Source organism: Accipiter gentilis, chromosome 13 (assembly GCF_929443795.1).
Source record: "Accipiter gentilis chromosome 13, bAccGen1.1, whole genome shotgun sequence".
In the NCBI taxonomy this organism is placed as follows: Eukaryota; Metazoa; Chordata; class Aves; order Accipitriformes; family Accipitridae; genus Astur; species Astur gentilis.
This window is the reverse complement of record NC_064892.1, coordinates 30887572-30900060: the sequence shown is the minus strand read 5'-3', so window position 1 is coordinate 30900060 and position 12489 is coordinate 30887572. Positions and strand designations below refer to the sequence as shown.

Sequence of the window (12489 nt, the reverse complement as noted above, 5' to 3'; positions counted from 1 at the left end):
ACGGGGGAGGTGGGGAAAGAGAAGTGGACAGGGTCAGAATCCAGGAGAACAAAGCACAAGAACAGAAAAAGTGCTACTAAGCTCCTTCACAGTAAGGGCATCAGCTTGAGTAACCTTGTGAAGTCCGAATGTTGTTAGGTGCTGTGCCTAATGGCTTTTAGCTACCAGAATTCTTTTAGTCCGCTGAATTGATTTTGTTAGTGGGTTTTTTTGTTTGTTTTATGAGCTTCCCTTTTAGAGTTTGCCTTATGCTGGCCACTGGAAAAACTGCTTTATAAGAGGGGAGGATATTTATAAAGGCTAACCTTGGTGCGGGACATGCACTATGTTGGGCTGCCGCTGTGATTAGTGGAGAGAAGGGCAGGGACAGTGGGCCTTAGGCTGGGTAGTACCCTCTGGACATCAAAGCTTGCCTATGCTAAAGTGAGTTTTGGGAAACGCCTCTTGATAGCCAATATATGAATTACTTTCAGTAAAATTGCAAACAGACTTTTTAAATCATGTGCTTATCTTGAAGGGTTCCTTTGAATGGACCAGACAGTGTCACAGTGACAAATCCATGACTTAACCATATTTTTTTTTGACTAAAATAGTCGGGTAACGCTATATCTGTGTCAATACCTCTTTGCTCCTAGGCACAAATGATTCAGTCACTTCTCAAGTAACCTTGAAGTAACAGGTTTAATGTTAATTGTACTTGCTGTTGTGTATCTCTCAATATGATAGCTTTGATTATAATTTAGTTTTTTTTTCTCGTTTCTGCTGTCCTTTCTGCCTGCCTGCTTATCTTCTTTGGAATGTGGTTCTTCAACTGTTCTGATAAACTTCTGACACAGGTAAATATCAGTCTGTTTGTATCTGTATTTACCGAGCATGCCCTCTGCTTGCCAGTTTGCAATGAATCTTAAATCAGACATGCCACACACTTAGCCGTAGACTGGGAAAGGGAAATCCTACTGCCATGATGGGCATCATTAGAAAAGATGATTAGCCAGGAAAATGGCCTGAATATTTTCTTCCTTATCTTTTTTTCTTATTTCTTCTCTCCTTTTAACAACAACAACAATAAAACACCCAGTTAGACAATAACAACGACAAAATTTTATGTTTGCTTTTTGGTGGTAGCGCTTCCTGCCTGGTGTTTCCTGAAGACCTTGTGCTGATAGGGGAGTTGGCCTGGTGTGTGTGTGTGTGTGTGTAAGGAAGGGGAAAGCAGCCTTGAATGAAAAATGTTTCTATATTCTCATTCTTCCCTCTCTGCCAGTCACTCATTTCTGCATTCACTTTTATATTGTTCACATGGTGTAGCAGGTAATAATTTTTGGTTTTCCATCAGATCCAATGCAAAGGACAAGGCAGGAACATGTGGGTGGGATGAAGTAGGAGAACCTTTCATGGCAATTAGTTGGAGCCCATTGTGAAATACAATAGTGGAATATGTGTAATGGAGTGAGAGGAAAAGAATGTTATTTAACTGGTCTTGTTAGCTGCGTTCATGCTTTTATTAAAACATGGAAAGTTCAGCCTTTGTCAATGGAAAGCCTGTTGCCATGAATGCCTGAGCAGTTTACTTACATCTTTGGACTTAGATCGGTATGTATGTACCAATAGGGATCACCGCAAATGTTTAATGGGATATTGAACTGTTTGCTGAAGGGGAAAGTAATAAGCTTTGATTTTTTTTCAGGCACCTTGGAAACAAGAACTCTCAGTTCTTATAACTTGATAAATTGGTATTCAGAAGCCAGAGGTACAGAGACTTTTTGGAATACATTTAGAACCCATCATCCTTACTGCTTCTGGTGCATTTTTTCGGTGAACAGTGTGAAGTGTTAGCCATTATTAACTACAGCTGAAATGCAGATAGGTCAGTAAACTAGCTTTGTGTCCGTCCATCTGTCCTCCCCGCTCAAAGGCCTGCTCGCTCTCTCTTCCTCCCCATGCTCTGAAGAGGAGTGAAAATAGCCCTGTATTGTTTGGAGCTCACACAGAGTGCCACTCTCTTAAAAAATCCTCATGCTTGTGGTGACTGAATCAGTTGTGACTGTGGAAAGGTGGGTGTGGGCTGGCTTTTTGCTTTTAATTGTTGTACTGTTTAACCCACCTCTAGGGAATGGCAGCTGCCTTAGTGGGCTGTTGGTGTGATACTGAACTGCAGTGCTCCAGGCAGGAGAAATTTCATGGTGGAGAGGCTTTTGTGCATGGCTACAAAATGCAGGGCAGCACAGTTCAGAGCTGTATGAGTTGTTTTGGAATAAGCTACCCTAGCATTGTAACTGTAGCCCTTTCCAGTGGGGTAAGCTGAGCCACCTAAAGATCTTGGCTAACATAACTGGTTTACTTCTTGTACCTTGGACAGGTTGAAGTATTTCTCCAGTACATTGTATTTGGAGCATGCACTAAGGAGAGTTGTCACAGGTTGGATGTTTTTGCTCATGCAGAGAAGAGAGATTGAGAATCTGAAACTTCTGACTTTTTTTTTTTCCTCTTTTCTTCCTCTTTTCCAAAAGCTGTCATTGTAAGACAGTGATGTCATGGCTTTGGGTAATGAATCGAAGTGCTGGTCTGCCAAGGGACATTGCAGGGCTTTGGCAGCTGCTTGCTGTAGATTTAGTTTCTTAATCCTTCCCTTCCTATATTTCTCTTTTTCCAGAAAAACCCGGCACTTCCAGAAATGCTCTTTCTGTTTTTCAGATGTTGTATTAAATGTACCAAAAAAATAACATCTGCTGTTACCTTTCTTTTGGGTATTTTTAGCCCATAATTCCTTTATCCTCTTCACTCCCTCATGTGGTTCCTGACCCTTCTGTCTTTAATGCCTTGCTCTCCTTGCTGTTGCCTCTGACTACTTTTTCTCCCTGTTCCTTCCCTGCTTCCACTTGCCTTTTTATTTCTATTCTTTTCTCCTCATTATTATATCTTTTAGTTCACTGATGTGTTTTTCTGGTTTCCAAATCTGTAGTTAGATGGCTTTTCTATGATTGTTATTTAATATTTATTTTAATGATAAATACATTTCTCAGTCTTGTTAATAGTCGCATATATAAAAATAATCTCTAGTCCTCTGTGAGATGCAGTTAATACTCTTCCAAACCTCTATTTTGGTCTCCCAAATAACTTCCATGGCTTTTACTTACCTGATTATAGCAATTAATTTCAAAAAAACAAATGATGATTACTGGTTATGGAACTGAAGTCCCAATTTCTGGTTTAAAAGAGGGGCATTTCAGCACATCTGCAATGTTGTCACATTCTGTGTTCCCTACTGGTAAGGGAAGAAATGAAAATATAGTCAGAAGGTTTCAGAAGAAAATGCTTTGTCAGAAGCAGCTAATTTCAGAACCGCTTGCTGTTGTTACGTGGCCAGATAAGAAAACTGAAGGTTGTGACTTTCAGTCTTCTCTGAAATTAACATTGCTGAATACATTCAGCTTAGAAGAATACCAAAATAGACACAGGGTCAGAGCTTTGTAAGAGTTAAATGTTCACAGTAGAACTAATCAAGTATAGGATTAGCAGTGTCTTCTAATGCCTGCTGAAGGAACTAATGCTTAACTAGGGTGTTGCTGACACTTGAACTAATGTGGCTTAATCATTCATGGTGGGCCACTGATGGGATTCATTGCAGGAAAAAACTTCACAGTATCTGTGACTTAAAATGGCAAGGCATTCAGTTTGCTACCTGTGGTGTTACTTTGTTGCTGCTGTTTTCCTGTCAAACCTCATTAAGCACTTGCATACATTCAGAGAAATCAGCATATTTGAGTAGGTTTCACAGCACGGTGAAAATTACTTGTATGAGAACAGATTATGCACAGAATACTTGTCAGACCCTGAAGTTTCAGTTTGAGCAGCAAACGACACCCTTCTTCCTTCGCGCCTGCATCGCCTTCGTCGTGCTGCTGCTGAGGGGTCGTGCTCCCATACCTCTGGTCCTGGTGGTCCAGGAGCTGAATGCTTGGGCCTGGGAGAGTGGCCTTCTTGTTGGTAGCAGTGGGTTTCTTGGAGGGCTTTGTTCTGGTTTAAACATCAGAGAATCACTTTCTAGCTAGATCTCACCTTGCAGAGTCTCTGGCCTAATTGCGGAAGAGAATCAGGATGGCAAAGTGTTGCTCCCTCCGTGGGAAAAAGTTGAGCGTGGCAGAGAAGCCACGTCTGTCTGGACTCCGCAGCTTGCTTTAGAGCATTGAAAGTCATGTTACAACTGCTGTGCTCGATACCAAAAGGGCTTGGTTACTCCTGTATGAATTTCTGCTTGTGTAGTGTCTCAGAGGTAATACTGCATCGTTCTGCTACTTGCCTCGTTTTTGAAGCAGGTTGACTTCTTAAAAATAAGATGCTAGAATCACAGAGCCCAAAGCTTTTTGGGCCTGAACTGCTGCTTGAGTGCAGGCTGCTGTCTGGAATCTGAAAGAAAGGAACAACTCGGAGGAGCATTGCTGTAGAGTTAAAAATTCTTCCTGTCTCGATAATAGTTAAACTACGTTGTTGTAATTTAACTTTCTCCTTTAATATGGATGTCACCAAATGCTTAAGGAATGTCAGCTGTAATTTAGTCTCATAAGGTTCCTGTGTTACCGAGGAGTTTCTGGAAACCAGAAATAGCTGTAACTGGTTCCTGTTAGCCTGTACCTTGTGACCAGTCTCAGTCTGGAGGTGTGGGCAGGATGCAGATTTGGTTTGGAATAGTTCTGTGAAGGTTTTCTCTATAGGAAAGCCTCCTCTGTAGGAAGGCTTTGAGAGTCCTGCTTTGTGCTGCAGTTGTCTGTTGAAATTAATTTACCCTGAACTGTGAGGCTCCCATTTCATGGACTGTATGACTAGCAGCTTCATAGTTCTCTGAAGTTTTCTCTTGCATGCATAGGTTAAAAAAAAACAAAACAGCCCCAACACAACCAACCGCATGTGCATGTGTGTTGGGGGTTTCTTCCCCTGCAATCTAGCTGAATGTTCATCAATCCTTCATTATTAATTTTGCATTCAGCTGAAGTAATGTGCAAAATAAATTGACAATCCCTTGCAGCAAAAAAATGCTGAGCTGCTGTGTCAGTCCATGTTAATCAGGCTCCTGGTTAATCAGAGATTCTGGTGGTTTGGATTTCACAGGTGCTACAAGTGAAGGAAAGGAGCACTCCCTTTAGACTAGGACAGCATAGCATAGCCAGGGTAAAGAGATGCCTTACCTGTAGAAGTAGAGGTGCTAGGCATGTCTCCTGAATCTGATTTTACTGATCTCCACAGTACAAAAAGCAGTAACCAGTAAATATTTCAGTTGGCAGTATTCAGTACCAATGCTCAAAATTATTTCTTCCCCTGAAGTTGTTTTACTCAATTTTTTAAACATTTTTCTTTGTCCCAATGCTAACATAGTTTCACAGCTTGAATACACTTTGAGGACATTTGTTCTTTTGTACGATTGAATGCTAGAGGTTCAGTGACTTTAGTTAGTGGAATGTAAAGCACTCGCAGATGGCTCACTGGTTCTTGGAGAAGACTGACTCCCTGTAGCTGCTCCTTCATGCTTGTGGTGGCTTCCAGGTGTTCATAATGTGTGTTCTTTAAGTCAGGTCTGCTCTAGAGATTCAAATTCATATCTCCTTAGTAGCCAGGGTGGTTGATGCTTCATATTTGGTAGTTTGGAAACTCTCTCTTCCCTGGGTAATTAACTCAGAATTAGCCAACCAGAGTTTTTCCAAGTCTCAGAACTATGTGGTGTGTGTAATTTCTTTAAAAGAAAACAACTGGACCAGTTCTTGGAAGAAAGTTCTCTTGAGTTATTAAGCACTAAGTTATTCCTTTTTGTGCAGGAACTTCTCAAGCTGCTGGTTGCCACACAGGTAGGAGGATACTGTAGGAAAGCTGCGTTTATCTGCCTGCCTTTTTGGGTTCTCTCCCAGGCCTCTGCCTCTGGCCATGCCTAGAGATGGCTCCTGGGCTAGATGGGTGTTTCAGACCCAGTATGATTTTTCCTCTATGTGTTTCTTGATCTTTCACATAGGGAGGATTTGCTTTTTGGCAGTATATGGAGTGGTACCAAGATGAAAATAAAAATTAAGTGTAAACCAGACTAATCCTGTGCAATTGTAATGCTTATCTTTGTGTAACTGAAAGCCTTACCTGATGTATTGCTTGATGACTATGAAGGATGTGTAAGAATATTCCTCAGATGTTCAATTAGGATGTTAATAGCTAAAGACACACTTTTTTTGAGTTGCTTAATGATGGACTGAAATAAAGCTATCTTCTCTAACTGCACTTTATTACATCTGTTCAAAATACAAAGATAGCAAAGGTACAGGAGTGACTTCTGCTGCTAGCATTTGGGAATGAGATAGTTCCCAACCCGCCATCCACGCACTTGTCTTTCACTTCAGTGCTTTGGTTTTCATTATGGTGCAGATGTCTTTGTACAGCTTTTTGTACTTTTTACCTTCTCTCATTCAGTTTTATTTCCTTTGACAATCAAGCATGCATTGCTTCACTGATGAGTTCTAATGAGTATTTTGTGAAGTCAGATTTGGTTTTTGTGTGCTGCTGTCACTGAATAGCAGCCTTGCAAAACACTTTGTGCCAAAGTACTCCATAAAGATTGATTTAAGTTGGGGGGTGGGGAACAAAGCATTAAAAACCCCCATGTTATGATGCAAATTGTATCTGGGGCATCTCCAATAACAATAAGCACTGTAGCTTCATGTAGAAGTTTGTTCTTTTTGAACCCCTAAAGTAGTAGTCTTGGAGACTGTGTTGTAATCACAAAAGAAACTTTGGGAATCCTGAGTACTGGTGGCTTTTATCAGTCTCGGATCACTCTTTTAGTAATTTTTTTAACCCTTAAATATCTTACGGATTGCATGTTTGTAACTTCAAAGCTTCCAGAAGAGCTTGAATGTTTGTGTAGTATATTTTCTGCTTTGTCAAGCACTTGTATGCACATCAGAATTTTAAATTCATTCTGAGTTTGTTGCATCGCATCAAAATTGACATTGTTACCGTAGGGCTTTTTATGGCTGTAGTCTAAAGGTTGGCTTGTGCTTTATTTTCTGCTTTTTCCTATGGTAAAGTCTGGATTATTCAAGCTGTCTCTGAAGTCTTCTATAGCATGCGGAAAATGAACCTGCTAAATGTTTACCCCATGAAGGTATGTCAGCTAACTCAGTGATGTGTGACATGCTTAGGAATTCGTGCTCAAGTGCTGCACTTCATTCAGACTGACATAAACAGTAAATTCTGTTGGCTGAATGCCAGGTTCATTCACTTACCAAGTTAAATCTAAACTTGGGCTGATGTTTGGTTGGTTGGGGTTTTTTTTAAGCAAAACTGTCAAGGAGTACTGCAAGTTAAGTATCTCGAAATACACTCCTTCCTCCCCTTTGGACATAAGAGGTATGGGCAGGGTGGGGGGGACCTAGGTACCCTGATGCTATCATGCGTGAAATCCTGTTGTTTTTTGTTTCATTAAATGCTAAAACTTACGCGTATCTGACATCCTAGTGTACCCACAGTGATAATTCATCTGTGCGCAATCTGTCACTTTATATAACAGCCACAATGGTTCAGGACAAAGGAAGGAAAGCATAGCTTGGTGCTGAATTCTTGAATGTGACAGGAGAAGAAAGAAGATCCTTGTACTTCAGGCATTTTTCGGTTGCAGCTAGAGGCTATTTTTCAAAGCAGTAAAAATGTTCCATCGCTTAGTTAATCCAGTTGACTTACAATTTCTTTGTGGTTTCTATTACCTGTAAGTTGTTGACCTACACATAACTGAGCAATGTTTTTAATTACTTGAATGCACTGTAACCAGAATTGTCAAATTTATGGGAATGCTTACGAGAAAAATCACAAAGTTACTGGAATACCTGCCTCTGAAGTGGTTATGTTTTAACATTTAATTTGGTTTCAATCTGGTAACTGAAAAAGCAAATCCTTTGCTGTTTTTCATGAAGGTGATAAATAGAACTGATAAGACTCCTCTGGGGCGCAAACCCCCCAAATAAAGAGGTGATAAGTTGGAATTAGCTGCTTTTAGATCAGTGGTATAGAAACCATTTTACTTGGTATAATTGGAGAATTAGCATCAAATGAAGCCTGTGAGTGTTGCCTTACTGTAAAGTCATCACTAGAATTGGGGCTAAAGTATGAGGAAAGGTGATGAGTGTTACCAGAGATGGAGCTACCTGCGGCTTCTCTTTGTGGGCTTTTCTGCAGAATGAAGCAGCTGAATGTATTCAGTAGTCCTGCATCATACATGCATATCTATATCTCCCTATATATATTTGCCTTTCATTTTCAGACTGACTCTGGCATGACTTCTTTTAACAAGCAGAGCAAATAAAAGGATTTTAGCATAAGCTCATGAGGAGGATGCTGGAAAGATAGCTTTTTACAGTATTTTTTTTAATTTTTGAGTGGGCATGAGATGATAGTACAGTTATTTATCTTTCACAAATTATATTCAGTGCTTAGATTTGTGTCTCTTAAAAAATTTATTCTCTCCTCCCCCCCCCCCCCCCCCCCCCATGTAATCTAACATTTAATGATTCTTCTGGCTATAAAGGAAACCCAGATTTGAGTCAGAGCTGTTTTGGAGCTGAGCGATGTATTGGTCAGATGTGCACAACTTGGTGGATGTTGTTTTTTAATTGTCTTGACACAGCCCTGATGGAGCTCCTGCTCAGAGGGCACCTTGGAATAGGAAAGGAGAAAGTAAAGCCTGTCCACAGGAAAGGCTAACATCACTGCTTTCGTCCCTTTCCTGCTCCAACATAGCACAATGTGGCTTCATTGTTTTAGGCATCCTGGAAAACAGCTGTGACCAGTGCATGTACTATATGCCCCACAGTGATGGAGAAAGATTGTTTTCCTAGCGAGTGTCAATTGTGCGGCTTTATAGAGGGGAATACAGGCAACAAAGATGGCTTACTGTTACTTACGCCTAGCTTACTGTTCCTTGAAAACCTGTTGAAAGTCCACTTCCTTCTACAAATCATTTCCCCCCCCTGCCTTTTATATGTGGTTGTACCATGCTAGTCTCCACTTGAAGCTTTCAGGTGTAGCAAGCATCCCTCTAGCAGGGCTGTTATACCTGTCTGCCTCTTCTCCAAGGAAAGAGATCCTGGAGTACAAGTGCTCTGCCGTCTGAGTGGTCCCACCTCCATGGCTTTTCGGGGGGAGCGAGAGGAGAATGCTCAAATGAGCCATGGCTGTTAGCCATTTCCATGCTCTGCTGAGGGAGAAGGATTTGATGTAATGGGAGAAACATTTATTGTTAAGTAACTTGTCTGTTTCAATCTCTCTGGTATGCTTTAAAAGGAACGTGATGCTCTGTCCTTACAAGCCAGGCATACCAGACTCTGGGACAACCATTTAGAAATATTCTGTGCTGCTTCACAGTTAGTAGCTCTGATGCCCAGTTTAAATGACCTGAATTTCCTCTTGGCTCTGGGAATGGGGAACTAATCCCACTGCACCCCTCACCCCCAGAAAAAAAAAATATTTTTTGCATTATTTCTTTTTGCTTGCTTCCTTTCCACCTCCTAACCAAAACATTTCCTTTGTGTGATGGTAGACTTGTTGGTTCTAATAAGTAGGGTTGGTTTTATCCCTCCCTCCCCCAAGCCAGTCTGTTTTGTTTTTATTGTATACTACCTGCTTCTCTTGCCATCAGTCACCTCTTCAGTGCCTTGGCAAGGTACAACAGAAGCGCAGTTAAATAGTACATGGCCATGCTCTGAGCCAACTTGTTTGGCCTTTCCATTTGGTTTCTTTCCTACATAGTCTTACAAGGCAAATCTTGAGGAAACACATCTGACATCGCTTTAGCAGTCAGCGGTAAGCCCAAGTGACATTTGCTAGGTTTGATTTCTGGTTTCGTCTGCATTTTTGTGGTCTCGGTCTGGTGGAAGAGTGTACATCAATGCCCATGCTCCCTTCTGCGGTGGGGGTTCCTGCACACGTGCTGCAAGTAGCCGGCTATTTCCATCAGAAGGGGTTCCCTCTGGCTCTCCAGCTCACGTGTAGACTAGGAAAGTGAAGGTTGCTCATTTCTCTACAATGTACCATGGACAGTTGACTCTTGTTTGCACTGTAAAGTGTTCACCACGATAGAGGAAGGAATATGTTTACGTTGAAGCAACGTTGGATAATGCTACCTATCCAAGTAGTAGGCTTGTAGTTAACATGGTATAGATGTCCTACAATGCACCAAAAATTCCTTATGGTGAGTTGTGTTTCTGTGAGGAAGAATATGCAATATTTGATTGAATTGGGGCTTGATACGTGATAGTCGTTGTCTTTATCTGGCCCGCAGAAGACTGTAACTAGATGCATGTCTGTACCTCTTTGTCACAGGTTCTTGTTATAAAAGCAGTCAGGGATAGGATTTGCCTGTGTAAAGTATTTCTGGCAAAGTGGGTACTGTCGATTCTGTGTCTAATTACAGTTGCCATTAAGTGCTGGAACTCTGATTTGAGAAACAGTACAACTCAGCTGCCTTTCTCTAAGCAGAATTAGCTACCTGTAGCAATTAACATGTGCTTTACAGAAAGCGGGAGCAGGCTGAATCAGCTTGAGACTTGGCGAATTTGGCAGTGCTGAAAGAAGATGCATTTGTTTGAGATTTGAAAACCTAATCGTGAAGATTTTAATCTCTCTTGATGCTTTATGTAACAGAACACCATGTGATCTCAGGATCTGTGGTGTCGTCACTGTTCGCCCTTCTTGTTTTTGTTGATCATGACCAACCACTATTAAACTCTGCAAACTTTGAATAGAAGCAAGTGGATAATCTTTAACGGGCGAGGCTTTGTGATTCTTGAAAGTGCTGCGGAGTTCAGGACCCGTGGTTAATAGTGGAATGCTAACGCTAATCTTGCGGCTGCCAAGGACCGAGAGGTATTTCTTCCGACCCTCCATCTCGGGGGAAACTAATCAGCAGGTACTAAATAGATACATCAATGAAAGTGACACTTCTCCAGAAACAAGGCTCTGACCAAATAACCATGAAAGTGTTATTCTTGGAACTGGAACAGCATCTAAAGAGGTATTTATAAAGTTTTTAATTTTTAGATGCTTGATTTACTCATCTTCCTCTGTTTTAATACTTTCTTAAACTGTTTTGTTTGAGCAAGTACTTAAAAGTGCTTCTCCTAAACCAAGGTGCTTGGCACTTGTTAAAACTATTTCAAAGTATTTCAAGCTAGGAGTGTCGTAGTGCTTGAGGGTACTGTGTCACGCAGAGTGGTTTACTTATTCACTGAAAATCGACATGTCTTGAAATCTTTATCACAATATTTTAAACAGTCCATATTATAAAATGTTTGCCATTACAGTGTACTTTTCTTTCCTCTTTTCAAAAAAAGTTACTCTAATTATTCCAAATCTTAAGTAATGTAATGCTAAACCAAAAATAAGAATTTATCATGATTTGAAACTTATTATGAAACAAGTTCATATTCATTCAAATATTTTTCATACATAATGTATACGATCTTCTGTCTTGTCACATGTCTAAAGAAAAGTTTAGTTAATTGGTTTTGTTAAATGTTTGGAGAGGCATTGAAATACAGTTTAGTCCTCTGCAAGTTACAGTTATTAAACCTCTTTTTCCATATAAACAGTGAAATATGAAATACATGGTTTTGATCTGGTTCCTTTCTAGTGTTTAAAAGAAATACCAATTAACTTGGTGAATGGGAAGAATTAGTTTATTGAGTTAAAAATATATGACAGTGGGGGGAAAAAAATGCCCTGACTCTTCATGTTGCAGAGTTGTTGTTCTGTGTACAGAAGGCAAATACCCTTCTGTGGGAGGGAGCACAGAATGTGTTCTTCATAACTTCTGATCTCTGAACTGGTGCTTTTTGTTGCGCCACACACTTAAAATCCAAAAGCTTTGCTCTTATCATGTAAATTTTGACAAATACCAGTTAATATATTTCACGTGATATTCTTGTCATCTTATGTTTGTGGTATTGCCTGTGGAGAATAGCTTTCCTCTGTGAATGGTGTCTCTTTAAAGAATATAAATTTATACATTGGAAAACTTTTTTTGGAAAACTCATTTTTAATTTCTTCAGCAATTGACAGTATCTGAAAACATGCTTGAAGTTTCAAATGAATGTTAAAAATTACACTAATTCATCTGAACGCCTAAGGAACCAGCGTAATGGAAATCTTTTATACTAGCAATTGAACTATAATGACAATAGTTCTGTTATGCTTGAGCAGCGTGTGTATACAGCAATGACCTGTGTCGTCATATATTGCTGAACAAGAAAAGCAGTATTGAGAAGATTGTTTCCTACCACGAACCACGCTATTCCACAAAAGTGTAGTGAAAAAAGTGTGATGGAGTAGACGTGATTTTCTTTAACCTTTCTGCATTACTAAGAGGTTTTGCTATAACTGATTTTTACTGATGCACGTAGCAGCATGATGTAGCACCTCTAATTATAAACCAAAATCTGCATCTGTTAGTGTTGTATAGAAAAT

General features: G+C 40.2%; 1 protein-coding gene across 6 annotated transcripts in view; it reads left to right on the top strand.

Annotated features, from left to right (window-relative positions):
- Positions 1-12489, top strand: part of TSC22D1 (TSC22 domain family member 1) — a 95365-nt gene that overhangs the window by 68734 nt on the left and 14142 nt on the right. The window contains exon 2 of one of the 6 annotated variants that reach the window (XM_049815773.1): positions 1126-1317. The exons of 3 other annotated variants lie outside the window; for them this stretch is intronic. In XM_049815773.1, coding sequence (XP_049671730.1) covers positions 1126-1201 — 76 coding nt within the window. In that variant the 3' untranslated portion in view covers positions 1202-1317. Of the gene's footprint in view, positions 1-836; positions 859-1125; positions 1318-10764; positions 11039-12489 lie in introns of those variants that run through there. 2 more of the 6 variants (XM_049815776.1, XM_049815778.1) reach the window with 2 other exon arrangements.